General features: G+C 56.9%; 14 protein-coding genes across 14 annotated transcripts; 5 read left to right on the top strand and 9 right to left on the bottom strand.

Moving 5' to 3' along the window:
• The first annotated feature begins 2,728 nt into the window (after nt 1-2,728).
• Nucleotides 2,729-4,724, top strand: DL89DRAFT_55187 (uncharacterized protein). The gene is made up of 2 exons (XM_040891801.1): nt 2,729-3,102; nt 3,285-4,724. Exons 1-2 carry the CDS (start codon nt 2,988-2,990, stop codon nt 4,538-4,540), a joined length of 1,371 nt encoding a protein of 456 aa, XP_040741163.1. The 5' UTR covers nt 2,729-2,987; the 3' UTR covers nt 4,541-4,724.
• A 988-nt stretch (nt 4,725-5,712) lies between these two features.
• On the bottom strand, nt 5,713-7,162 carry DL89DRAFT_295004 (kinase-like protein; the record flags this gene model as incomplete). Its single annotated transcript, XM_040890583.1, has 5 exons — nt 5,713-5,748; nt 5,816-5,902; nt 5,943-6,552; nt 6,599-6,703; nt 6,762-7,162. 5 exons carry the CDS (start codon nt 7,160-7,162, stop codon nt 5,713-5,715), a joined length of 1,239 nt encoding a protein of 412 aa, XP_040741162.1.
• A 382-nt stretch (nt 7,163-7,544) lies between these two features.
• On the bottom strand, nt 7,545-9,161 carry DL89DRAFT_226152 (HSP70-domain-containing protein; the record flags this gene model as incomplete). The annotated part of the gene is made up of 1 exon (XM_040884793.1): nt 7,545-9,161. One exon carries the CDS (start codon nt 9,159-9,161, stop codon nt 7,545-7,547), a length of 1,617 nt encoding a protein of 538 aa, XP_040741161.1.
• A 1,169-nt stretch (nt 9,162-10,330) lies between these two features.
• Nucleotides 10,331-11,207, top strand: DL89DRAFT_55207 (uncharacterized protein). Its single transcript, XM_040891802.1, has one exon. It carries the CDS (start codon nt 10,556-10,558, stop codon nt 11,042-11,044), a length of 489 nt encoding a protein of 162 aa, XP_040741160.1. The 5' UTR covers nt 10,331-10,555; the 3' UTR covers nt 11,045-11,207.
• On the top strand, nt 11,208-11,802 carry DL89DRAFT_55369 (uncharacterized protein). Its single transcript, XM_040891803.1, has 2 exons — nt 11,208-11,443; nt 11,525-11,802. The coding sequence occupies exons 1-2, from the start codon at nt 11,370-11,372 to the stop codon at nt 11,757-11,759; spliced, it is 309 nt and encodes a 102-aa protein (XP_040741159.1). The 5' UTR covers nt 11,208-11,369; the 3' UTR covers nt 11,760-11,802.
• Nucleotides 11,803-13,110: 1,308 nt separating this feature from the next.
• On the bottom strand, nt 13,111-13,440 carry DL89DRAFT_259742 (uncharacterized protein; the record flags this gene model as incomplete). Its single annotated transcript, XM_040885716.1, has 1 exon — nt 13,111-13,440. The coding sequence occupies one exon, from the start codon at nt 13,438-13,440 to the stop codon at nt 13,111-13,113; it is 330 nt and encodes a 109-aa protein (XP_040741158.1).
• Nucleotides 13,441-13,483: 43 nt separating this feature from the next.
• Nucleotides 13,484-13,959, bottom strand: DL89DRAFT_294999 (uncharacterized protein; the record flags this gene model as incomplete). The annotated part of the gene is made up of 2 exons (XM_040890582.1): nt 13,484-13,629; nt 13,884-13,959. 2 exons carry the CDS (start codon nt 13,957-13,959, stop codon nt 13,484-13,486), a joined length of 222 nt encoding a protein of 73 aa, XP_040741157.1.
• A 117-nt stretch (nt 13,960-14,076) lies between these two features.
• Nucleotides 14,077-15,059, top strand: DL89DRAFT_269653 (HIRA-interacting protein 5). Its single transcript, XM_040888378.1, has one exon. The coding sequence runs from the start codon at nt 14,237-14,239 to the stop codon at nt 15,023-15,025; it is 789 nt and encodes a 262-aa protein (XP_040741156.1). The 5' UTR covers nt 14,077-14,236; the 3' UTR covers nt 15,026-15,059.
• A 78-nt stretch (nt 15,060-15,137) lies between these two features.
• DL89DRAFT_259740 (uncharacterized protein) lies at nt 15,138-15,542 on the bottom strand (the record flags this gene model as incomplete). The annotated part of the gene is made up of 3 exons (XM_040885715.1): nt 15,138-15,259; nt 15,282-15,456; nt 15,504-15,542. The coding sequence occupies 3 exons, from the start codon at nt 15,540-15,542 to the stop codon at nt 15,138-15,140; spliced, it is 336 nt and encodes a 111-aa protein (XP_040741155.1).
• A 486-nt stretch (nt 15,543-16,028) lies between these two features.
• Nucleotides 16,029-16,749, bottom strand: DL89DRAFT_324585 (uncharacterized protein; the record flags this gene model as incomplete). Its single annotated transcript, XM_040891466.1, has 2 exons — nt 16,029-16,253; nt 16,285-16,749. The coding sequence occupies 2 exons, from the start codon at nt 16,747-16,749 to the stop codon at nt 16,029-16,031; spliced, it is 690 nt and encodes a 229-aa protein (XP_040741154.1).
• A 947-nt stretch (nt 16,750-17,696) lies between these two features.
• On the top strand, nt 17,697-18,346 carry DL89DRAFT_324583 (uncharacterized protein; the record flags this gene model as incomplete). Its single annotated transcript, XM_040891465.1, has 4 exons — nt 17,697-17,763; nt 17,855-17,871; nt 17,962-18,204; nt 18,269-18,346. 4 exons carry the CDS (start codon nt 17,697-17,699, stop codon nt 18,296-18,298), a joined length of 357 nt encoding a protein of 118 aa, XP_040741153.1. The 3' UTR covers nt 18,299-18,346.
• Nucleotides 18,297-20,030, bottom strand: DL89DRAFT_55032 (ArgK-domain-containing protein). Its single transcript, XM_040891800.1, has 2 exons — nt 19,403-20,030; nt 18,297-19,314 (listed from the first exon to the last, which is right to left on the bottom strand). The coding sequence occupies exons 1-2, from the start codon at nt 19,755-19,757 to the stop codon at nt 18,347-18,349; spliced, it is 1,323 nt and encodes a 440-aa protein (XP_040741152.1). The 5' UTR covers nt 19,758-20,030; the 3' UTR covers nt 18,297-18,346.
• An 818-nt stretch (nt 20,031-20,848) lies between these two features.
• On the bottom strand, nt 20,849-21,900 carry DL89DRAFT_269647 (uncharacterized protein). Its single transcript, XM_040888377.1, has 3 exons — nt 21,601-21,900; nt 21,054-21,578; nt 20,849-21,031 (listed from the first exon to the last, which is right to left on the bottom strand). Exons 1-3 carry the CDS (start codon nt 21,860-21,862, stop codon nt 20,877-20,879), a joined length of 942 nt encoding a protein of 313 aa, XP_040741151.1. The 5' UTR covers nt 21,863-21,900; the 3' UTR covers nt 20,849-20,876.
• A 1,192-nt stretch (nt 21,901-23,092) lies between these two features.
• Nucleotides 23,093-24,028, bottom strand: DL89DRAFT_54956 (uncharacterized protein). The gene has a single exon (XM_040891799.1). It carries the CDS (start codon nt 23,988-23,990, stop codon nt 23,130-23,132), a length of 861 nt encoding a protein of 286 aa, XP_040741150.1. The 5' UTR covers nt 23,991-24,028; the 3' UTR covers nt 23,093-23,129.
• Between the last annotated feature and the right edge of the window lie 438 nt (nt 24,029-24,466).

Genomic DNA, 24,466 nt, shown 5'->3' with positions numbered 1-24,466 from the left:
AGCTGCCAGCAACTGGAACATGGGGCTGCTTTGGCCAAATACTGGCACTGGAGAATGGCTGTTTTGGATTCAAGAACGGTCAAATATTCACAATCGCCACAATAGGAGCACCGTTCCAATGGACGTCATTTGGCACTATTGGCATGGATTTGGCCCAGCGAAAGAGTCTACTACTCGTTCCCTGGGCCAGGAAAGCAAGGAGGCCATTTTGGAGTGTTGGCAGTATCTCGCCCCCTGGTCCTTGTGTGCTGAGCGAGCTACGACGCAAGCAGAGCTGCAAAAAGGATCCGAGGACACTGGCGTTTATTTTATTTTATTTTATTTTTCGCGAACGCGCCATAGGGCAAAATTTTCCCCTCTTCAGCTCCCTCTCCCTCTCCCCCTTCGCTTTCAGCTCTTTAAAAGCCTTATTTTTATTCTCCAATTCGCATTCCTTTTTCATTTTCACTAATCATTTTCAGCATGCTCAATTCACACAGGCCAGCTACACGCACACGGCGCCCTCCGAGCCAGATATCCAGGGAATCGCACTCTTTTGGCAGAAAGCGGTCTAGCACCGCAAACAGCACGGGTGGTGAGACAGCGTTTCCAGAGCACAGCGGCTCACCATCAACAGCGCGGGGGCTCCAGTCCATACTTGGAACTTCACCGTTGCTGGAGCGGCAGTTGAGCCCAATTCCTAGACGCCACGAATCCGGGCGGCAGTTTGGCGCAAAGAACAGTGGCGGTAGTCCCAAGGCGCTGTCGCCATCACACACCCTGGCGGGATGTTATGGCAACGACACGCGGACAGCAAGGCTGGACGCCTGGGCGGCGGCAGCAGCAGCAGCAGCAGCGGGTGCAGCCGACGCAGCTGGGGCTTAGCACGAGACCAGGATCTGGGCAATGGCACAGCGCGGAAGCGGTCAATGACCGTGCATGCGGCAAAGGTAGGGTTTGTGGAGGCAGATCCGGCAATGCCGGTGGACGAGTGCACGAAACGAATCGACCAGCTGTTGGAGCGGGTGCAGAACTCGCACCGGTATTATGAGGCACATGTGGCAATGAAGTCGCCGACGGTGGTAGCGGCAACGCGGTTTGATTCGAGCGGGCCAACAGCGTCGGGGCGGCCGGGACGGCAGCGGGAGTCGACAAGCACGGTGAGCACGCTGAGCCTGGAGGGCAGCGGCCAGAGCGGCGAGTCGGTGGGCGAACCGTATGGGGCGGGCAGACGGCGGGCAGCGACTATGGACCACGGGGTGAGGAGCAAGGTCAGCTCGACACTGGTGGACAGCCAGGGCGTGCGGCAGGAAGAGCAGCCGGTTCAGGCATGTCCCACCACCGCCGCGGCGGACTACGACAGCGGAGGTGAGGATGAAGCTGGAGAAGCTGCGGGCCCGGCGTGCGGCGCGGATGGAGACGGCCGAGGGTTCTGAGTGCAGGCAGCCCGTTGGTAGGGGAGGGCCCTAAGCAGAGTGAGCAGCATGATTTCTTTGACGACCAGGAGGTTGTCGCGCTGTTCCAAGAGATCCCGGTACCACTTAAGGATGCCTGAGTGGGACAAGCGTGTGTATTACTACCATGTGGCGCAGACCAATGCACAGTTCCGTGCAGCGACAGAAGAAGCGACGGTCGGCGACTACCGCAGAGAGTGTCTGGTGGATCTGCTGGGTGAGCACGTGGCGGAGAAGGTCATTGGCATGGACCAGTGGAGCGGCAGCGAGACCGTCGAGGACGAACGAAGTCGATCGCATTGCGGCGTGGATGGACGAGGATGAGGATGATGGCGGGGCAAATGCGTACCGCTCGTTTGACTGGTCACGGGATGGGTTCGGGTACATGGAGTTCCGCCGCCAGTCAAAGGCTATCGCTTGTGGACAGCAGCGCCATGTCTCCTGGCGATAGTCGTCGGGATTTGCCGGCGCTGGCTGCGCGAGACCGGGTGGCATCACCGCCGTCCATCTCTAAGGAGAACTTACCAGCCAGCAGCAGCAGCAGCAGCGGTCGACAACGCCTGACATTGACTTCCCGATGGATCTGCCAGGCATGTCAATGATGGGGGCGGATTCGGGCCTCAGGCGCACACGTGCTGTCGCCGATGGCGGCTACCAATGCGATGGCCAGGTTTGGCGAGGCTATCCCAACGGCACAGCGGCAGAAGGGAGCTCGGCCAACGACTGTATATGGCGATGGCATGTTTGACAATCTTGATTGCGACGGGCTGGATGGCGCGCAGGATGGCGAGTGGGAGGCGATGGTGGGCGATGATAAGGAATCGAAGCAGAGCAGGATCGGCCACCATGGACAAGGAGAACGAGCAGCTGCGAGAGGAGATCCGGATGGCGCGGCAAGCGATTGCGGCGCTGACACGAGTGGTTCTGAAGCACAGACAATGACATTTTTTTCCACATCACTTTTGAACATACAGTCGCTTCCATGTACAAGAGCCTGTTGATCGCTGCAGTTGCGACAAAGAAATCAGTGCACATGGCACATATCAGGTCGGCGCCCCTCGCTCGCCGGTGGGGGTAGGTGCATGCTTATGTGGACGGGGTCGGCCCAACCACATGGACTGGGAGGTTTCTATCACACATTGCAGGCGGGCTTCCGGAGATCGACAGCATGGAGTTTGCCAGCAGCCAACAAGGCCCTGCCATCAAAACAAAAGAGCGCGTGCTGATGTGCAACTGTTTTGCAGAGGAAAAGGCCAGGCGATTGTTTTCTGCATTTGCAACCGACAGTGGGCGGTTCTAGCGGAGTGCTCGTCGGCCTCCCACCCCAAAGAAAAAATTGGCCAGTTCCTGGAACCAGTTCGCGATTTGTTCTTTGTTTCTTCAACGTCCAGCTTGCAAAAAAAGGCTCTTTGAATTTTTTTTTCTTGTACTTTTAAACCACTCTTTAGCGGTCCTAGCATATAGTTTTGGAGCTAAAAAAGGTTTCCTCTTGCATAATTCCCTCCTCGTTTTCTCCGTAATTAGCTATTCCCTCCTTTCCCTATAATTTGTAAGATGTCGACGACACAGTGTGAGCAGACGGGCACAGCAGGGGGCGTGGGTGTGGAGGTGAGCCTGTCTCCGCAAACGCGGGGGTTTATCGTGCCCGGACCGGGGTGCGTTCTTCGAGGTAAGGACCCGTGGGTTGGGCGAGGCGGCTCCAGGCAGCAGCTCGGAGCACGAGGCTTTTTGTTGTTGTTATTGGACAGGCAAGGGACATGGAGGGACAGCAAGGGGCACAACAATGCCAAAGTATTGATGGATATGCATTGTTGATTGACAATTATTTCTGGTGGTGGTTGTTCCGGATAGGCAGCGTGCGAGTTACTGCGGCGGCGGGTGCAGTGGACAAGATCGAGGTGCGGTACCGGGGCATTGAGGTGGTGGGTGGCACTGTGGACGACGACGTGGATGACTTTGACGGCCAGCCGGCGCGCAAGGGGGTGCGGGTGCTGACAAGGGCGTATTTTGATGAGCGGCTGGTGGTGTGGGACCAGGCGACGGGGGCGGGGCTGGAGTGGGGAGCGGAGCAGACGCTCGGGTTCAGCATCGGTATGCCGCGGGCCAACTACCCGGCGGAGATCAGGAGCACGCAGGGCCCTGAGTCGCAGCATTTTGAGATTTGCTACCAGCTGGTGGCACTGGTGTTCAAGGGCGAGGAGGTGGTGGCCCGGCACGTGCACCGGGTGCCGTTCACGCCGAGCCTGAGCAAGACGATCGTCGATGTGCCGCAGCCGGCGGTGTCGCGCACGGCGTACGACGACCGCGGCAACGAGTGCCTAGTGACGCGGGTCACGCTGTCGCAGCCCGAGTATGTGCCTGGCGACCAGGTGCTGGGCGGGGTGTTTATTGAGATGCACAGCAAGGCGAACAATGGCCGCACGGTGCGCAAGGCAGAGTGCCAGCTGCGCCAGCGGATCGAGTGCCGCATGCGTCGGTCGGGCAGCGAGGGCAGCGGGGCTGGAGCGCGGCCGCAGTCGGCGCCAGGCGATGACTCGGATATTCTGTGGACGCGGGTGGTGGATCTGGAGCCGCCACAGACGTTGACGCTGACGTCGTATGGGGTGGGGCTGGCCGCCATGGCCGAGGGCGCCGAGAGCAGCCATGAGCTGCATGGCGGCGGTGGCAGCAGTCTAATGGCCGGATACAAGGCGTGCAGCGCAAACATCCACACGGTGATGCCGATCAACACGCCGGTGATTGCCGGGCATTTCCTGGCGTTCACATATGAGCTGCTGGTCACGGCGACCGTGGCGGGGCTGGCCTGGGGCATGCAGAAGGTGTCGACGCGCACGGCCATCGGCAGCCTAGCCGAGGCTGGATCGCCGACCTGCGAGAGCGCACCGGCGAGCGCCTTTGGCACCGTCAACTCGAGCGTGTCGCTCAAGTCGATGGACGATCCGAACCGGTTCTCGGTCGAGGCCTTCAAGCAGCAGGGCAAGTCGCGGTTCAGCATGATGACCATCAACACCGTGGCTGCTCGTGACTGTCGGCGTCATGCCCAATGCAGTCGAGATTATGCGCGCAAAGACCGAGGACCCGGTCAAGCCGAAGCTGTTTTTGGATGACCAGGCGGACTCTGAGATCCTGGGCGAGCCAGACAGCCGCAGGCACAGTGGCGTGATGGCTGAGGTGGAGGACGCGCCAGAGAAGCCCGATTCGGCACAGCAGAGCTGCGGGTCCTCGGACATCCTGTCGGCTGTTGGCAATAGCAGCAGCAGCAACCACCGGTCGACGATGAACCAGGGCGTGAAAGTACCGCTGATTGCAGACTCCAGCATCATGGTGGCTGGCGATGTTGCGGTGCAGGCGCCGCAGACCGAAGAGACCAAAGAAGAGGAGGAAAAAGAAGAAGAAGAAGAGGAGGAGGAGGAGACTCCAGCCGAGGGCACGCCGGTGTCGGAAAAGGCGCCAAGCTTTGACTTTAGCGTGGGATCAGACGAGTTTGGGTTTGCCAGCGCAGTCTATGCCGCAGCGCAGAAAGTGCTTCGCGCAAAGGACTGGGAAGGCGGCGATGGGCCGGAGCCGGCATCGCGCAGCACAACGCAGGTCGAGGAAGGCGGCGAGGAAGCAGGCGAGGAAGGCAGCAGCCGGCTCAGCACTATCCGGTCGTTTGATTTTGATACCGCAGGCAAGCCGCGCGAGGCAGGGCCTGGATGTGGCCAGTGCCATTGGCGAGCTGGCGCCAGCTGAGCGGCGCCCGGCCAGCAGCAAGGGCTCGATGGACAGCGGCAAGGCGCAGCGGTTTATCGGCAGCATGGAGTTCTTTGACAGCTCGCCTGGGCCCGAGCTGGCCACGGGGATGCTGGCCGGGGACCCGGCGCTGCTCAATGCGCTGAGCTTCGACGTGCCCAGCAGCAGCGGCAACAATGGCGACGGCAACAATGGCGACGGCGTGGCCCTGGCCCCGGAGCGATCGCTGACGGACCACAGCATCCGACGGTCCATGTCGATGCCCGATACATCGGCGGATTCGCTGAGTGCGCGGCGGCGGTTCGACACCGAGCCAGCGAATGCGGTCGCAGCAGATGGTGGTGCAGGGCAGGATAGCGCCACATGTCGCCACGGTCGGTGATCTCGGCAGTCTCGTCGGCGTCGCGGTTTGGCGGCGGCAAGGCAGGTGGTGGTGGTGGCGGCGGCGGCGGCGGGGTCTTGCGGTCGCTTTCGCACCGGCTGACGTCGTGGTTCACCAAGAAGAACTAAGGGAGAGTAATAACATTTATTTTTTATTTTTTTCAATTCACTCATCCATCGATGCTATAAAGATGCCCAGGCGCTGGGCGGCATAGCCGACATAGTCAAAGTCGATTTCGCTGGCAGCAGGCCTGCAGGAGCCCCCAGACACCCCAGTGCAGGTGGGAGGCAGCCACGAAGGGGTGGATTTCGGCCTCGAGCTTCTGGACCTCGTCGTCGATCTGCTGGTTGGTCAGCTCGATCGCCCTTGAGCTGGATCGGCTGGTCGGACAGGACCTGGGACTTGTCGGCGCTCATGTTGGCGTCCAGGAAGGCCTTGGCCTTGACGTACGTGCGCAGGAAGGCGTGGCGCTGGGCCGGATCCGGATACATGTCCTCGTGCAGACGGTGCGGGGCATCGGGGTGGTTGTAGTCAGACATCCACTCGCAGAAATGGTTTGCGATGTCGAAGCCGCGGTAGTTGTACCCGGCGTACTCGAAATCCACCACCACCAGCTCCTGGGTCCCATGCAGGCGCAGGATATTGCCGTACTGCAGGTCGTCGTGGGCAAACACCACCGGCGACCTGGCCTTGTCCACCAGGGCCTTGATCTTGGGCACCAGCGAGCCCACCAGACGCGGCCAGTCATTGAGGATTGCAGTGCACTGGGCATCGCGCTTGCACACCTGGGCGATCTGCGGCCGCTTCTGCTCGACCAGCATTAGCCAGCGGTCGAGGTTGGTCCAGAGCTCGGGCTTGCCGGACAAATCGACATTGGGCAGATCCGTTTGGTCGTGCTGGCCGAACGGCCGGTAGAAGCTGACCAAGCTGTGCAGCTCGCACATGCGCCTGGCAATGTGCTTGCTGGTCCACGTCTCCATGATATCCGTCTTGGTCAGCGTCGCGCTCTCCAGAAACTCCTCCAGCCGGCCGTTGCCGAAGATCCCGAAACAGCCGCGGGCCAAACCCCAGGCTGCTCAGCTGGCTCAGCCAGTAGAGCTCCTTGTCGCGCGAGATAATCTCGTCCACGCCCGTGCCGTATACGCGCAGAAAGGTACTTTGCTGGCAGCTCGGTCAGGTCTGCCCTTCTGCTGCCTTTGCGCTCGCGCACCCACGTGTACACCTGCGACGAGTGCACAGAGGCCACCGGCGCCGGATCCAAGGTCACCATATACACGCAGTTGGTCAGCGCCCCGCTGATCCGCGTCACCCTCACGCCCTTCGCCGCAATCGCCTCCAGCGGCTCAAACACCAGGTTGAACAGCCGCGCCACGCGCCGCGACAGCTCCTGGGCCGTTGGCGAGTCCTGGATGTCCATCGTCACCGACATCTTGCGCAGCGACAGCCCGGCATCGTCAATGTCGTCCCACTGGTCGTCCGAGGCCTTGCCTTCTTGCTTCATCAGCCGCGAATGCCGTGTGGTGCGCCGGGCGTGGCGGATGCGCCGGAGCATGCGCTTGAGGTTGTGCTGCTGCGTCACCTCCAGCTCGCTTTGCTCCAGCGTCAGCCCCGTCATTTGCGACACCAATTGCGGCGAGGGATTCAGGGGGGTGAAGAGAGGAGAGGGTCGGGCTGACATTTTCTTTTGAACTCGATTTCTTTCACGCGTTATAATTTGACCTAAAGGGAGAAAAAAATGGAAAGGGGGAGAAGCGGGAGAAAAAAGGGCGGTAATCACAGGACGACCAGGTTGAAATAGGCGTGGTTAACAGCCAGACTCTGGGGAAATTCCCAAGCATGGTCAATCGGAGGCAATACCAGCGACGTGGCAGAAAAATGTCATTCTTCTGTCATGTGAAAAAAAAAAAAAAGCGCTGCCAATGCACGCACAAGCAAACAGAAAACGCCATGGAAACGTCAGCAGTTGGTGTCTATATATTGGGTCACATGAGCAACATCTAGTTCTGCGGGACCTCGGCCTGGATGGACTTGCCCGACTTGGGCTCGGTGGCCACGATAGTGAGCTTGCGGTCAGTGCCGACAAAGAACTTGACCTCGACGCGGGTGTCGGCGTCGGCGGCATCGAGCTCCAGCACCATCTCGGCCAGGAGCTTGGACGGGCGGTACAGCGGCTGCTTCTTCTCCTCAGCCTCCTCGTCCTCCTCGTCCTCCTCGTCCTTGGGCGCCACCGGCTCGCCCTCGGCAACCGCCAGGTAGGCGCGCTTCTCGCCAGCAGGCAGCGCAACCTTGACAGTGCGCGACGCAGGCAGCGGGGTGTCCTTCTGCAGCACCGCAACCAGCTCCTCGGCCGACAGCTGCAGGCCAATGGGCTTGGCCAGCACCGGCACGGCGGCATCCTGGGCATCAACCTCAATGGCGCCCTGGGCAATCAGCGCGGCCTGCTCGGCGCAGCCAGCGGCAATGACCTCGTCGAGCTCGCCGACTTCGTCGCGGATCTCGGTGGACTCGGGGAACAGCAGAGCGACCTTGGACTGCAGCTTGCGGATGCGCGCAGCGCCGCCGCAGAAGACGACCTGCGAGACCTGAGCGGGCGTGTAGCCGCCATTGGCAATGACATCGCGCACGGCGTCCAGCAGCGGGTTGTAGGCGCGGCCGGCCAGAATGTCGAAGCGCGTGCGGTTGATGGTGCCGTTGAAGTCCATGCCGTCGGCCAGCGACTCGACCGCACACGGCGCCGTGGTGGCGGCGCTGAGCGTGCGCTTGGTGATCTCGGCAGCCTCGGTCAGCTTGCGCACAGACCGCGCATGCTTGCCGTCCAGCACATCAATGCCCGTCTGCTTCTTGAACTCTCCGGCAAAGTGCTTGACCAGCACGCCATCCAGGCTATCGCCGCTGACCTCGGCCGTGTGCTGGGTGCCGATGACTGTGAACAGACCGCCGCGCACGCCCACCAGCGACACGTCGGCGCCGGCACCACCCACATCCACCACCAGCGCCAACGCATCCTTGGCGTCGTCGTGCGACGCATCGGCACCCAGGTCGTACATGAGCGCCGCAGCCGCCGGCTCCGCAATCAGCTGCAGCACCGGCAGATCTGCCGCCGCGCACGCCGCGCGCACCGACGTCTTCTGCTCGGCCGTGAACCACACCGGCACCGCCAGCACCGCACCGTCGATCTTTCTGCCCAGGTACTCCTCGGCCGTCGTGTGCAGCCGCACCAGGTACCGCACCGTCGCGTCGTGCGCCGACAGCCGCAGGGTCGTCTCCTCGCCCTCCTCCGACACTGTCGTCACCTCAAACACCGGCGTGCCGTCCTGGTCGACGACCTTGGCGCCCTCGGCTCCCGCCGCCGCCGCCAGCTCGTTGCTGTACGCCTTGCCCAGCAGGTCACGGAACCCGAGGATCGTGTTCTGCGCATTGCGCACAAACTGGTGCTTGGCCTGCGATCCGTGGTACTCCTCCTCGCCCGAGAATGCAATGTACGACGGTGTCTTGTGCTCGCCGTCCTCGTTGGCGATGACCTCGGCGCGGTTCTCCTTGTTGATGATTGCGATCACCGAGTTGCTGGTGCCGAACGAGAGTCCGATGTACGTCTTGTTGTCTGCCGCCGCCATTTCTGTAAGGTGTCTGAGATTCGCCTTTGGAAGGTTTATGTAAAAAGGGTTGAGAGAGAAAGCTGTTGAGAAGAAGCAAAAAAGAGCAGTAGCAAGCGCCCGCCAGCCCGTATGCCCAACAAAAACTGAAAATTTTTTCACTGGAGGCGATCCAGGTTTCGCTCTCCTGCTGCCGCAATTCGCCCAAGGCGGGCTCGTGGCCGTAGCTTGATCAGCGCATCTAATCTGCGGCCAGAAACCCCAGCTACCCCTGGCTCGCTGGTAGCGCAGAGGCAGGTTTCGCATAGCGATTGACAAGACCCGTCGCGGGCTGAGCTTCCTCACGTACGCCCACGCATTATGTTTCAGGTATGACTCCGTATTATGTACAACGTCAAACACTATGAAAATAGGGAAACTAAATAATAAGAATGCAATAGGTGATGCGAGCTAGGGAGGCAGAAGGGAAAGCAGGGTGGGAGAAGAAAACAGGACTAATAGAACAAACGCTTCAGAGCAAGCGGGAAATACAGATGCCTGAAGGTTAGGAGGCGGATATGAAGAACAGCCTCCCCCGCCACCAAGTATCTAAAATGGAGGGGAGGGAGGTCAGCAAGGCCGAGAGCGCAAGCAAGGAAACGAGTGCCGCCCAAGCCAGAAGGTTAATACAAAAATGTTACAATTCCCAGCGGAGGGCTTGCTGCTCTTCTCCAGCAATATGCAAGACGGACGAGAAACGTTCTCCAGCGCGCACGGGGGGCGGGGAGGGGATTTTGGAAAAGAGGAGGGTTGTGGGCCTCGTGGACGAAAAATGAGGGGTTCATTTTTGGCCAGCTGGATCTTTTGTCTCCGAGACTGAGCGGTGGGCAAGTGGTGTTGGTTTGTTGTTTTCTCCCAATGGGGGCTTTTCCTCCCAAAACAGGACCCATTTGCTGGCCCTTAGAAGGAAGCGCCAAAGCCCTCATTCATCGGCATCGGATTGCTGGAGCGCGAGATGGGCGAGCACGAGCCCACCACAATCTCCTCGAGCGGGAAGAACCCCGACGGGTCCGTCTGGCCCTCAACCGACGGCGCATACAGCGACGACGAGCGCGAGCTCGACGGCTCGACCTCGCCGTGGACCGAAGATGCTGCGCAGCTCCAGGCACGCCGCGTCGTCGTCAACAAGCGACGACGACGACGAGCTGGGCCGGCACGGGGCGAACCCGCGTCGGGGGACGGGCGCCACGCAGTCGCTGCGAGGGCGACACGTGGCCGGCCGCGACGGGCACCAGCGCTCCTCTAGTCGGCTGAGCACCGAAAAGTCGCACGAATAGTCCCCGTAGAACGAGGGCACTGTGGTCGTCGCACGCCGCGGCGACTCAAAGGAGGCTGTCGTCTCGAGGGGACGGAAGGCAGTGGGAACTCTGGGCGACATGGCTTTTAGAAAAGGTTTTGTAGATTTGAAAATTCAAAAGGCTGGGATTTCTTCTTCAAATAAGAATATGCAGAGGGGATTAGAAAAGGAAGGAGGAGTTAAAAATATGGACAGTGAAGAGAAATCGATGGGGGAGTTTATTTTAGCAAGAATACAGGAGGGAAAAAAGAAAGCACACGGATGGGAAAGAGAAAGAAAAAAGCGTCGCTTTTCTTGTGCGCCTTTTTATCCTCGCCTCGCCCGCCCTTTCCCCAATTCTCTGCACTCTTTGTGTCGGGGGGAAACAGGAATACAAAAAAATGAGATTGGCCCAAATGCGACAGTGGCACAGCGCCGTGCATGCGCTTTGCAGAAATGCCGATTGTGCCCAGCCAGTCAACGTCACGTTAGCCGGCGCCGGCCAATCGCGCGTGCAGCCGGTTTTAAATATTGGATCGACCCCAGCTGTCACCCAATAGCGAACGCTTCTTCTTTGTGTCGCTATTGACGCCCTGTGCCTGCGCGCAGCTCGTAGTCCGCCTATATATCTACGTAGCAGGGTGCGGACTGTCCTTTTGGGGCTGTGTGCGCAGCTGGGCCCTCCCCACTGCCAGGAGAGATTTTCGGAGGGTCGGCCTTGCAGGCACGCTGCGCAGAGGCGGATCGGAAGACTAGCGGTGCTGGCCTGGAAATTTGGACCACAATCATCGGCGCGCCTGCCGGGCTCTCATCAGAAAGCCAAATGCGGCGGGAAATCCTCGCAATGAGCCGCTCCACCCCCGAGGCTTATTTCATTCTCTATTTTTCCGGATATCTTCATTTCGCACTGGAATATGCCCCGCTCGAAGCGCATGCGCTACACCTTCTCATCGCTGCCCCGTGCCACGTCGCAGCCAGTTATTGCGTGGTAATTATAAACATGCTCGCCCCTGTGTGACTTTGCCTCGCTGCGTATTCTGCTGACTGCAAGCTATCGTGAGCCATGTAGGGAAAGGAGATGGTCCGCCCCCAGCACTCTACCGGGTGACGACGCAGCCGCTGCGTACAGGCTGTTCAAGTGGACAAAGAGTACGTATGTTCCTTTATTGAGCCTGATTTTCCAGGGCGTGACTTTGCGCGTGCATAAATTTATTGCTGTCTTCCTTCTCCCATTGGATAGCGGGGCAGACGGTGGTTCACGAGGACGACGAGGACAACGAGGACAACGAGCCAGAGGTTGCTGAGACCCCCAAGCCAGGTGAGGGGGACGCGCAGCTCCAGGCAGAGAATGCCCATGCGGATGATCAGAGCGACGCTGCTGCCGAATCGTCAACTCCTGTGGAGCCCACAGCGACTACTGCGTCTGACCAACACCAGCACTCGGAGACTACTGCTGCTGCATCTTCTGCTACATCGGACAGGCAGTGACGCGCCTACTGTCCTCCCAGTAGAGACTGAAGCCACTGTGGAAGCCGTTCCTGCTGCTGTTGCCACTGGCGATAAAGCCGCTGCTCCAACAGCCTCTGAGCAAGCAGCTGTCTCTGAGCAAAGCAGCTGTCTCTGAGCAAACAGCTGTCCTCTGAGCAAGCAGCCTATGACCAGCTGTCTATTGGCCAGCCAGCCTGTCTCTGATCAAGCATTCGCTGCTATTGCCAGCCCCGATAAGTGATGCCCACTGTGACCCCACTCTCACCACTCTGGAGAACGCACATTCTGGCACCACTGTCGATGTGGTACAGCCTGCGCAGGAAAATAAACACATCCACCCCCGCATCTGCTGCTCCTGCTGAAGCTGAGGCTGCTGCTGCCCATGCCCCCAGTGCCCCATGCAGTGCTCTACCTAGCGGGGATGCCAGTGGCCCCGCTGGCAACGAGACTGGCCCCGCGCACCCGCCGACCCAGTAGCTTGTCTCATGATAAATTCTTTCATCTCAATCCCACATACTCGCTATCGTATGTCTGAATAATGTACCGTTTTCCTGGGCAGATCATCCCCTCCCCGACCCCCAGCGGAGACGCCATTTAGGCAACAGCCATCCTCATGTCTCAAGGGCATAGAGGATACAGAGGGAGCACGATGCCGCCACCGTTTCCTTTGTGGCTACACATGTCAATAGCACACATTGGGCATACGCCCCCCGTCAACTGACACAGCCCCCATGCACTTCCTGTACATAAGTACATATATACACTGGGTTTGATAATCTATTCCTTCTCTTCCTGCTCAGGAGCGTGATCCACCTTGACGGGCACAGATGCGTCAACCGAGTCCCGGATCTTGGTTCCGCAGCACATTCTCCTCCTCCAGCGACGCCGGGGAAATGTGCAGAATCCCGGTGTCCGACGCATCCAGCAGCGGCGACTGGTCGCCACCAGCCCTACTGCCTCCGAAGTTCAGGCCTTAGTGCCTCGACTTCGCGCTGCACGTCAGCCGACCGCGGCGGCCTGCCAGTAGCAGCCATCACGCTGCCAGCGGCGCCCGTGCTTGTGCCGCTGATCTTCAGCGCGCTCTGCGGCTTCGCCGTCAGCGAGTGTACCTCCTGGGACGCCAGGAACGAAAACAGCGACGACGGCGCATCCGCACGCACGCCATCCTCAATCGCCTCCTCCTGTGTCGGAGCGCTGGTTGTCGGGAACTCCTCCACCGTCGACGTCACAAACACCGTGCGCTCGACCGCCCGCAAGTATTTTATCACATTGCGGTAAGTGCCGCTGCGGCTGCGCCAGCAGCTCGGCAATCCGCTGGATCGTAAACGGCGCCTCGTCGAATGTGTGCAGGCTGTAGCCGATCCGCTCCTCCAGGTCGTGGATGTCGCGCATTTGCGAGTCATCGCCGTTGCTGGACTCGCCAGACTCCATGGCTACGTCGCTGGCCGCCCCGGCCGCCGGCACCGTCAATGTGGCCTTGGTTTCGTCTGTGTCCATTGCGCTTGTGCTCTCCTTGCCCTTGGGTGTGTCTGGCTCGCTGTCAGGCCGCCTTCTTGCCGCTGCCGTCGTCGCTCTGCTCCATCTCGGCGTCCTCGGCCTCGCGCTTTCGCCGCTCACGTTCCTTCTGCTGTTGTACGAGGTCCTCGACCACGAGTGTCAGCTTTTGCCGGATTATCCGGCGCACCTCTGGCCACGGCGTGCTATGTAGGAGATGCTGCAGGCTATGAGTGTGTTGTTGGAAACCGGTTACTTTGGGCGCTTGCTTTGCATGCTTCCCGCGCCTACCTGTCCTTCTCGTTGTTTGCGAGCCGCTCCAGGATTCCGGTCGTTCTCTACAAGCAAGGTCGCCGGTTCCTGTTTAATACACTTGTTTCAGGGAAATCGTCTTGCAAACTTTCTTGGAATGCCTGTTTCCGAAAACAAATGCTCGCTGCCCGTACCTGCATCCCACGCATTCGGCTCCTCCTGCCGCTCCCGATTCTCGGATTGCTGTGTGCCGTTGATGCCGTTGCTCATTTTCGGTCAAAACAAAACAAAAAGCTGGAAAAGCGTGTGTAGCAGAGTCAAGCATCAGCTCCAGGCACTCTCCACAGCGCCGCCATCGTCAGGGAGCATGATGCGCAAAAATTATCTTCCGCTGGCGTCACGTGCAGGTCCGGTCTGCGCAATATCCCCAGGCGAATAGCTGGCCGCTGAATGCTGACTAAAATCTTATCTTTTCCTTGTGCTGTAAGCTTTTTTCTCTCTCCCTGTACTCCCACCCCTTTATATTGCCTTTTCTTCTTTCAGCGAAATGTTTGCGCGCAGAATTCTCCAGGCATCCACCCGCATTGCAGTGCGGCGGCCAGCGCCCGCACGGCGGTTCAGCAGCATACTGCCCCGCCCCACACCTACAACAGCCAAACCCACACCCTTCCTCCAGCAGTACCGCACCATGTTCATCCAGACAGCAACAACACCGAACGAAGACGCCCTGCAGTTTATTCCCGGCGTGCCTGTGCTCGAGGACACAGGCTCACGGCGCACAGTAGAGTACACGTCGCCGCGCGACGGCCTGAAATCGCCGCTGGCCACGCGCCTGTTTGCAATCGAAGGCGTCAAGGGCGTCATGTACGGCAGCGACTTTGTCACGGTGCGCAAGGAGCCGGACTATCCGTGGCAGCTGATGAAGCCGGACATCTATGCAGCGATCATGGACCATTTCTCGTCGGGGCGGTCGCTGATCCGCGAGGACGAGGAGGGCCAGGACTCGATGAGCGTGGGCGACCAGGACTCGGACATTGTGGCCGAGATCAAGGAGCTGCTGGAATCGCGCGTGCGCCCGTCCATCCAGGAGGATGGCGGCGATTTGGACTTTGTCAGCTTCAACGAGGGAACGGGGATCGTGAAGATCCGGCTACGTGGTGCGTGCCGCGGATGTGCATCGAGCTCGGTGACCCTGAAGCACGGCGTCGAGGGCATGCTGTCGTACTATATCCCAGAGGTCACTGGTGTCGAGGATGTTGGCGATGAGCTGGAGGCCCAGGCGAAGAGGGAGTTTGACAAGCTCGAGGCTGAGCTCAACAACAAGCAGTCGTCATAGTGGCGTTTTTCAATTAGACAAACGAGACATGCTGCGTACAAAAGTTTTTTGTTTACTCCAATGTCTTTAGAGGCAGGAATGGCGAAAGAAAGCAGAGCCGTAGGCGTGGGGTTCAGTAGTTTTGCTGGCCCTGCTGGCCGAGATTCTGAGCGTGCTGGCCAAGATCCTGCGCCTGCTTGCCGAGATCCTGCGCCTGCTGGCCGAGGTTGTGACCCTGCTGGCTGTAGTCTTGCGCTTGCTGGACCGAGGTTCTGACCCTGCTGGCTGTAGTCTTGTGCTTGCTGGTTAAAGCTTTGCTGCTGCTGCTGCTGCGGGTTTCCAGTCACCTGCCCCTGCTGCTCTTGGTTGTTTGGCAATCCGTCGCCTTGCTGGTTGAGGTTGTGCGAATCTTGGTTGTCGTTGCGGCCGTACGAGTTGTCCTGGTCTTGGTTCTGGTGATGGTCGTGCTTCCCCTAGCACGATGCATTTCACTCTTGACCTTTTCCTTCAGGTTGTCGATAAATCCACCAAGCGGCATTTTCAGATCCTTTTCTTCTTTTGGGTTGGCTTGCAGAAAGGTAGGGTGTTACGTTTGTCGTGGGTTGGCTGTTTCTGAAAGTAGTAGGGATGTGTGCTGTTGCTGTAGAAAGCCGGAGAAACGGCTCGTCCGCCACGGATAAACGGCATTATATATGCGAAACCCTTTCACCTCCTCGCATCCACGCATTCTGCCCCGATCCCTGGCAGGGTTTGGTTGGCAGGAATCGCTGTCATAGGCGAATCGAAAACTCAGTGCATCTAGCCTAGACTCTTTCAGCTCTCTCCCTCCCTCCAGCTTTCATATGCCTGGCTGCCAAAACATAAACATCCCGCGCACTGATCCCAAGCAAACAAACAAAAAGTTATATACCGCAACAGCGTTTGCCAAGCGACCCCATGATCATGGCATTATGGCGTGGTTGACGCATGTTTCATGCAACCGAGTTACAGCCCTACGTGGGGCCGGCATTTTTATTGTTGGCTTCTACCGGCCGCTGGCCTTGAAGAACGTGTACGAGAGCGTAATCGTGTCGATATCGTCCATCAGTGGATCGTCGGCAAACTCGGGATCAATGAAGAAAAACACAGGCATATCGATCTCCTCCTTCGGATCCAGCATCTGCTCGTCAAAGCAGAAGCACTGGATCTTGTTGAAATACGGCGCCGCCTGCTCCGGAATGACATTGTACGTCGCAATACCCACAACCGACTTGTCTGACCGATTGTACGCCTTGTAGAACGCCAACGCAGGTCTCGCCCGGCACCACCGTCACCTGGCGCTGCTCGGGCTTGAACGACCAGTCCAGCACCGTCGAGACCTGGCCCGAAAACTTTATGCGCAGCTTGCGGTGCCCTTCCAATGGCTTGAGCGTCTCCACATCGCGCACCGTTGGCTCTGTCTTGGGCGTGCCCATGTAGCCGGTGGTTTTGCACAGCAGGCGGTAGAGAGGCACAGCCGCATACGAGATGCCGAGGAAGGTTATCACAAACGAGCTCACGTAGAGAATGCCCGAGACGTTCCTGCGCCGCGCCAGCTCTTGGTGCCGGAGGAACTCTTCGCGCGGCGACACCCGCCGGTTCGTTGCCATCAGTCGCTGGTTGCGGAATACCAGCGGCCGTGCGCGCTGGTGTATGGCGGTGGGCTGCAGGCGCAGGCCAATTGTAGACCGAATTCCACTGCCCGCGCGAAACAGGTGCTGGAACATTTTAAAAATTGGAGACAAAAGATAACAGAAACTGAAGTGGAGATCTGGGTTCTACAGCGCTGCTCAGCCTGCCGCCGAGGGGAGGGGGCTTCAGGGTAGCAAAAGTCGTTGTACCCGCCCGCTTGCTCTGCTTTTCGAGGGGATTTCGTAATAGTTCCCTGAGCCGGAGCTGGATGCAGCGAGCTGAATCGTGCCAGAGACGCGCACAGATCGCCCAGCGACAGGTGGACTACTCTAGCCTGACCACTGAGGATATGTCAATCGGAGGCACAAGTCCGCAAGACACTGTTTGCTGGATCAGCCCACTGTATGGTCCCACTTGGGCATGTCTCATGGACATGAAATGAAACCACAAATACATGAAAGCTGGCCTGTCGCTGATAAGCCAAAGGCGATTAGAACAGGGACCAGTCAGCAGCGATATTGCGCAAGTGAAAGCTGCAGCTTTGCTGCTGTCCCACTCGAGATACTGGTACCTGCGCACTGCCCAGACAGCTACTTAAGCAGCAAAGTCAGCACGGCTCTCCTTGCCCTTTCATCGCAATCACACTAGCTGTCCATACAAACCCCGTCTATTCACAATGCCCAGCAATAGCGCCCCGTCCAGCACCGCCCAGACCAGCAAGACCGACGCCGAGTCCGCTGCCGATCAGAAAGACGCCCGTCAAGCTGACCCGCTCTCTGCGCGACGCCATGTACACAGTGCGCGACGCCATCGAATCCGTGGCGAACTCGTACCGCTCAGACACCACGCTGAGCGAGAGCCCTGAGAGCCGCCGCACACATTTCTAGACGGCTCGACTCCGCCTGGCTCTCCATCTTTTCTTCCCGATTGATCCCACACGCCTATTTTTGTAGCTCTCTTTCTTGCTTTTCTTGGAAAAAACTAATACACCTTCTAATTTCAAACACATGGCCCTCGGCAAAAGAATGCAGGCACTGCTGCCATGAGCAGCTCGGCAATTGGGTCCGGCACATCGAATAGCTCGTCAAAGGGCGGTCGGACACAGCAAGGTACAGAGGCCTTTGCAGCAAAAACATGCTCTCTGCGCTTCCTCATTAAGCTCTCTTGGTCAACTAACAGACTGTCGCTCCTCTCTTGTAGTTGCAAAGTACACGCCGGTAAGCAGCACGGGGCTCGACAGTCAGCATTCCAGAATACCCCTGGCTCAGTCAGCTAACAGCACCTCTCCCTCCCCGAATTGCGTGTAGTTCGACTTTAACGCGCTTAACATCCACACGCTGCGCAAATACCGGCAGGCGTTCAAGCTGAACGTCAAAGCGCGGTCGTCGAAAGAAGAATTGGTGGTTGCTGCAACGCGGCATTACTCTGGTCATATGGTCGACGAGGTCGACACGATTGCCCGGTTTCTGTATACTGTCCACAGCAGCAAAGGTACAGTCTCACCCACTGCCCAGAGCCGAGCCGTGTGGGGATCGACCCTGCAATTTGCGGTTGCTTTATGTGGCCAACCTCCCAGATCAACTCCAAATTAACCTCGTGCTTCATTTTCTGTAGAAGGACGGCGCTCGCTCAGGTCAGCTGTAATGGCACGGCGCTGCATCGCTCGAATAACATACCAGGAGGCTTTTGGTGCTAATAATAAAATTCACTTGTGAGACTATAAAGATGAGGTTCTAGGTGGGCGGCAGCTTCGCTTGCGACGACAGAAACCTGGTCGACGATCTGCTCAGCAGCGACTCCCGGCGGTAGCTGGCCAGAAACAACATCCGACTCGAGCGATTTGGCAAAGAAGCGGGTCTCAGGGTCGCGGTTGAGCCGGCTCAGCAGCAGATTTGTGACCTCTCTCCACATCCACTTCTCCTGCTGCTCGGCTCTGAGCCCGTCCCACTCGCCCGACTCGCCGAGTTTCTTAAAGTACGTTTCGATGGTCGACCACACGCGCTCGAGGTTGAATCCGGTGACGGCCGATGCACGGACCACCTTGGGATTCCACGACTTGCGCCTCGGAATCATCAGATGCAGGGCATTTGTAATCTCGGTACGGGTAAGCTTCGCCGGAATCTCTAGCGCGCCATCGGCCTTGTTGATGATGATAAGGTCAGCCAGCTCCATGATTCCGCGCTTCACGCCCTGCAACTCGTCGCCGGACCCCGGCTGCAGCAGCAGAATGAACATGTCGACCATATCGGCGACCATGGTCTCGGACTGGCCGACGCCAACGGTCTCTACCAGACAGATATCGTAGCCGGCAGCTTCCGTCAGAATGATCGAATCGAGAGTGTTGCGGGCGACGCCTCCCAGCGACCCGCTGTTGGGCGATGGCCGCACGTACGCGCCATCAGCGACACTCAGATCCTGCATACGCGTCTTGTCACCGAGGATCGATCCACCCGAGCGTGACGACGACGGGTCGACAGCAAGCACTGAGACACGGTGGCCCATGTTGATGAGCATCATGCCGAACTTTTCTATGAATGTCGATTTCCCGACACCCGGCGTCCCGGTTAGACCGATGCGCAGCGATCGGGGACGGTCCAGCTTGATGCATTCGGAAACAAGCTTGCGTGCTTGCTTCTGGTGGTCGCGGCGGGTTGACTCGACTATTGTGCGCCTGGGAATGGTTAGGTGCAGGTGAGATATCTAGGGCGTGGAGAAGGCCGCAGTAACTGAGCTGGGCAGATGGCTTACCAAGTGTGATACCGCGTGCCAGCGATGCGCGGTCGCCATTGCGGATACCCTCGAACAACGAGTCGCGCTGTGTAGAAAGATGCTTTCGAGACAGCCCGCTGGAGGTGGCAGTGCGAACTACCTTTGCGACATTTTGTGTCAATTGAGATAGCATTTCTAGGAAGAAGCAAATAAAAAGTACAGTAAGGTTGAAGAAACGGGGGAGTATATTAATTGAAAGTTGAGTGGAAAAGAGGAGCTGTAGAGTGGAAAACACGATATCAGCATCGCGTTCCTTGCGATCCCATGCACCAGCGGAAATAACATGCAACTTTTTAATTTTTTTCCCATCGGCCAAATCTACAGCAAAAACCATCACATCCGGCGCTTCTCCTTCTTTGCCGTCCTGCGCTTCTCCTTTTCTTTGCGGAGCCGATCTTTCTCCAACAGCTCCTTCTCACGCTCCACCTTCTTCTGGTGTGCAGTCCGGGAGCTCTCCCGCAGCGCCCGCTCCTTGTCTGCCACAATCTGGGCATTGGTGTTCTTGCCCAGTCCCATGTCCGTTCTTGCCGCTGCCGCCTCCTTGTAGACAATTTCCGCCTCGCCATTCGCGTTCTCCACGATTTCCGGCACATCGAACCCGTACGTCATCAAAAGCTTCTCGCGCTGCCTGCGCTCCTCCATGGTCAGCTGCTTGGGCGCAATTGGATCGCGTGGGTCCTTGGCATCCTTCTCAAGCTCAGCCTTCTCGAGCTCTAGTGCGCGATCAAGCTTTTGCTGCGCGGCCTGTTGCGCGGCCAGCTCGGCTTCGTGCTGCGCAGCAGCGGTCTTGGTGAGGGCCGGTAGCGACAAGCTCTGAGAGATCCTCCTCTGTGACTGCCTCGAGGTACCCAGTGATTGCCTCTTGCTTTTCGTCACCCTCCATGGTCTCATCGTCAAGTAGCCCGACGCAGTACTCGATAATCGCCTCGTCGTCGATGCCGCGCTTGCCAAGCTCGCTCTTCAGATATGCAGACATTTTTGGTGTTGAAAAATCTGTTGAAATCGAGAATACGCCAACCGCCGGTGCTCACAAAAACCGGAACTGTCTCCACCAATTAGTGTGCACATTTGCAGTTTTGGTTCGGTCCAAGTTAGGGGTGGAGACCAGGTTTATGTGGGCTGATATGGACTGTGCTACAGCCACTGTTCCCCATCGTACGACATCAGGAATTGGCTTGAGCATCCTGGATGTTTGTCCGCACAATGTACAGGTCCGGAAGGGAAGCGACTGGTCAGATACTGTAGTACCGATTTCAGCAATAGTCTGCATTGAAATCACTGGTCGTCTTGTAAACATTCTGTGTGCACAGACGTTTAGGAGATAGCATGACAATAATCATGCTGCTCCAAGTAGTGGACAGCACTACGCTAACAACACACTGCTGACAGCACACTACTGACAACACACTACTGACAACATATATTCCGCTATGCTTATTTCACAAAAAATCTCCTACACAGTGTAGGGGTCAGATGACAGCGACGATACGGTTCCAGGTTTGCTCTCTATGCCCCCAGAACCAACACCAGTCGAATAGTATGCTGCAAATCGTCCCCCTTCGCCAATAAGCACCTCGGACCAGTACTGCAAGTAGCTCTCATGATGGACTGCACATTTGTACAACGGCACAGCCCAGCAGTAAGTACAATTGCAGGTTGACGCAAATGTGATCCGTGTAAACAACCGCCGTGCGCCATGCCAGGTGTATCGGAAAGTACTGTACAGCAAGCATCGACACAGTGTTGACAATGACCGTGATCAGTGAAATAGCCATCAAAATGACCACGTCTCGGAACTCGCCAAAGACCATGCTGACCCTACTCAGCTGCAAGTTTACAACAGCAACCACGCCCCACAGCAACCAGACAATAACAATGATTGCGTGCTGGAATCTGTCGGCTACAAAGCAGATGTCAATGTACGGCAGGTACCAGAATGTCATGCGGTGCGGCAGTACTGTTATCACTAGTGCACCCAATGTGGCCAGAAGCAGTACAGTTGCATAGGTTATGTAGACAACCTTGCCCCGGAATGGTCTGCCCAATACAAACATGTAGTAGAGCGAGAACTGTCGGACAACAACCAGCTGTTGAACCAGAATTGCGCCGAATGATGCACGCAGCCAGGCAATATTCACCGCACACCTACGCAGTGCTGGCCGATCAAGCGGCACCACGCTGGCCTGCCAGCAGATCGCCAATAAACCACATAACTGACGCAAGATACATCAGGACAAAGAACATGACACCTTTGGCTCGCAATGGCGGATAACGTCGGTTGATGACGAGGTAAACCATGATAATGAGGCCAAGCGAGTATATGCAGCTGAACACAACCACTGTTGCCAGATCGACACGTCCAATTGGGTCAGAGTTGAACCCGAACACGCGGGCCCATTCTGCACGTTCTCTTTTTTCTGGTGTTATTGAAAACGACATTATTAGATATGTATATTTATAGACTATGCAAGGAGGAAAGAGAGAAAGAGAGGCGGGGATTGATAAAGGAAGGAAGCACCAAGCCGTTTGCTTCCTTCTACTGGCTGGTGATGGATATCTATTTGTGAATATGTAACATGACCGGAGTATACGTTACTGCTACTGGTGCCACTTCAATCCGCCAATATCAGCCACGCCTTCCAATACATGCATAAATTGTGTGTATTATTGCGTAAAGTGTAAGCATACAAGCAGCGTCACTATTAAGCATTCCATTATCGCTCTTGTGAAATGAGCATATTGGAGCATAACACAGACTATGCACCTGCTTCAAGCGATATAGCGTCTAAGGCATTTGCTAAATTTCTCTGTATTCAATATCACGAATGTAGGGACAATCATCAAACACCGAGCGGCGCGTAAATGCAGAAATATCCTGCTGCAGCGTCGAAAACGTTGCAATGTAGTGGTCCCTCGAGCTGATGGTAGCCAGCGAAGGAAGCCTCGTGGTGGCAAGGAAAATGAGGTAGAACGCGTTTAAAACCGTTGGGTAATCGTGGCTATTCCCGCGGATCGCGCTCAACGAGATTTCTCTAAGGCTGCACGTTGTTACTACTGGGAGTTTGCTTCGCACGCTAGCAATCTGCGCGTTGGTAAACTGGCTAATCGTCCAATCTGGGTTCCGTTCGATGAGGTAGGAGAATTTGGACGCGGAAAAGTGCTGGCAGCTGGTTAGTCAAGTACAGCAGGTCGATGATGCCAATTTGCGTGCCGCTAATATCCAAAATACCGAGGCGGGGCTGGTCGAGCGATAGAGTTGAAAACGTGCCCGGGCTGATATCGTGCATCGCGGTGTATATGAGACGCTGCAGCTGCGAACCAATACTTAATACCAGCGTGATTTTTTGGATATCATGAGCATCGTCTTGAGAGGGAGTGCCATAGGACCTGCGCAAAGGAATCCATAATAGAGACGGTTCGCAGAGCCGGGAATGTATGTTGCGATGCAGATGTAAGCATCGTCAGAGCCTTGCATGGTGGAGATATATTTCCAAGCGAAATCTGCTCGATCGTACTCGTCGCGGACATTGCTGCCTTGACTATATTAGGCGATGCCCATCCATTGAAACGAACATACTCCAGACGAGGAAACTGACGTATCGGGAACCCAGGAATATCGGCAGTGAATTCTGAGGTGGGAGGTACTTTTCTACAGTCAACTGCTAACCAGCGAAGCACAGGGTATGTAATCGTCGTTTTGCGACCATCACCAAGAATATTCCAGAGAAATATCCGAGTCAGTGGTATGGATAAACAACCGTTCCAATGTCTGTGCATTGCGACGGATTAGCGCGGCCCATCCAAGTTCGACTTTCAGAAGGCTGATTTTTATATACTGAAGCGGTGCAGGGCTCAGTGGCTTGCACCAACCCTCAGTTGGATTTCGCCGCCTGTTGATAGCTGCCGCAGAGTACCAGCAAGCGAATTGTAGATCTCCTGGTATGACTACCAGGCGGAACTCCTTGTTAGTGCTTATTGCCTCGACTCCCAAGTTTCGAACTCTTGGAAACGCGCTCTTGAGCAGCATGCCGAGATCCGCCGAAAATCGTCGAGTGTGCGTGAGTATACTGGGGTCCTGGCTGTCACTTCTGTCTATAGTGTTACCACGGGGACCACTCTGTGGCCTTTCCCAAGCCACCCATTCGTCCCGAATCGTTACTAGCAGAGTGCTTGCAGCAGGAAACACATTCCCCTGAAGCAGCCTGGTAATATAGTCGATAATAGGCGGATAGAAACCTCTGGCGAAAGTAATGTCTAGGCGAAACATTTTTAGCAGCGCATGATGTCCGTTAGCAATAACTACCCTCAGGCTATTTCTAACGCTTCTATCGCTGACACCTGACGCCGAGAAATCCTCTGCCGCTATCTCGAGCTCAGCGCATTCATTGGCCATTGAGTCGACCACCCTGCCCCATGTCTGGTTCATGATCGGAACAAGCGAATGGTCATGCACTGCACCGGTGCCAATCTCTTTTAGCCAACTGCCTGCCAGACCATGGCCAAGAATTCCCCGAATTATTTGTTCTACAATCAGAACGGGGAGGTTGTCAAATTCTGAGCGAAGCATATCTAGATAGAAAAAGGGAAATGTAATATAAATTCGAGCAGAGCTAGAAATTCATTTTCTAACCCCCACCTCCTCTCGACTTCCAATTATGCCTTTCTCATGTACCCTGGACGTTATGGACACGATTGGTGGTATGGGATATGACAAGCGAGCTTTGTATATAGGGTTGGTAAACCGCTGTACATCATGCCAGCCATATTTGCATTCATAGCCATGGGTATTTTGGAACGTTAAACCCTAACAGGTGTGGCACACCAGCATGATAGAGGCGTATGTTTAAATAAACTGTCGCCAATGGAGAAATGGCCGGTGGGTGTTATTCCGCTGTGTTGACATTCGGGTCGGATCTGCGCACCATAGACAAGCGAAACGCATACGTACAAACAGACGACTACCTTCTTCCCTCAGTCGTTTTGAGAATTATTCCATATATCGATAACTCATCCAAGTTACATGCGATGTTTATGGAAATGAGA

This window comes from Linderina pennispora (assembly GCF_002104995.1).
Source record: "Linderina pennispora strain ATCC 12442 chromosome Unknown DL89scaffold_13, whole genome shotgun sequence".
In the NCBI taxonomy this organism is placed as follows: domain Eukaryota; kingdom Fungi; phylum Kickxellomycota; class Kickxellomycetes; order Kickxellales; family Kickxellaceae; genus Linderina; species Linderina pennispora.
This window is presented reverse-complemented; position numbering and strand designations above follow the sequence as displayed.

Coding starts and splice junctions, on each gene's coding strand:
- DL89DRAFT_54956 (XM_040891799.1), bottom strand. CDS start 23,990: ATGCTTCGCTCAGAATTTGACAACCTCCCCGTTCTGATTGTAGAACAA.
- DL89DRAFT_55032 (XM_040891800.1), bottom strand. CDS start 19,757: ATGGTTTTTGCTGTAGATTTGGCCGATGGGAAAAAAATTAAAAAGTTG. Junction 19,315..19,402: donor GGCACGCGGTATCACACTTG/GTAAGCCATCTG, acceptor GGCGCACAATAG/TCGAGTCAACCCGCCGCGAC.
- DL89DRAFT_55369 (XM_040891803.1), top strand. CDS start 11,370: ATGCCCCGCTCGAAGCGCATGCGCTACACCTTCTCATCGCTGCCCCGT. Junction 11,444..11,524: donor TCGCAGCCAGTTATTGCGTG/GTAATTATAAAC, acceptor TGAGCCATGTAG/GGAAAGGAGATGGTCCGCCC.
- DL89DRAFT_55207 (XM_040891802.1), top strand. CDS start 10,556: ATGGCTTTTAGAAAAGGTTTTGTAGATTTGAAAATTCAAAAGGCTGGG.
- DL89DRAFT_269653 (XM_040888378.1), top strand. CDS start 14,237: ATGTTTGCGCGCAGAATTCTCCAGGCATCCACCCGCATTGCAGTGCGG.
- DL89DRAFT_55187 (XM_040891801.1), top strand. CDS start 2,988: ATGTCGACGACACAGTGTGAGCAGACGGGCACAGCAGGGGGCGTGGGT. Junction 3,103..3,284: donor ACCGGGGTGCGTTCTTCGAG/GTAAGGACCCGT, acceptor TGTTCCGGATAG/GCAGCGTGCGAGTTACTGCG.
- DL89DRAFT_269647 (XM_040888377.1), bottom strand. CDS start 21,862: ATGTCGTTTTCAATAACACCAGAAAAAAGAGAACGTGCAGAATGGGCC.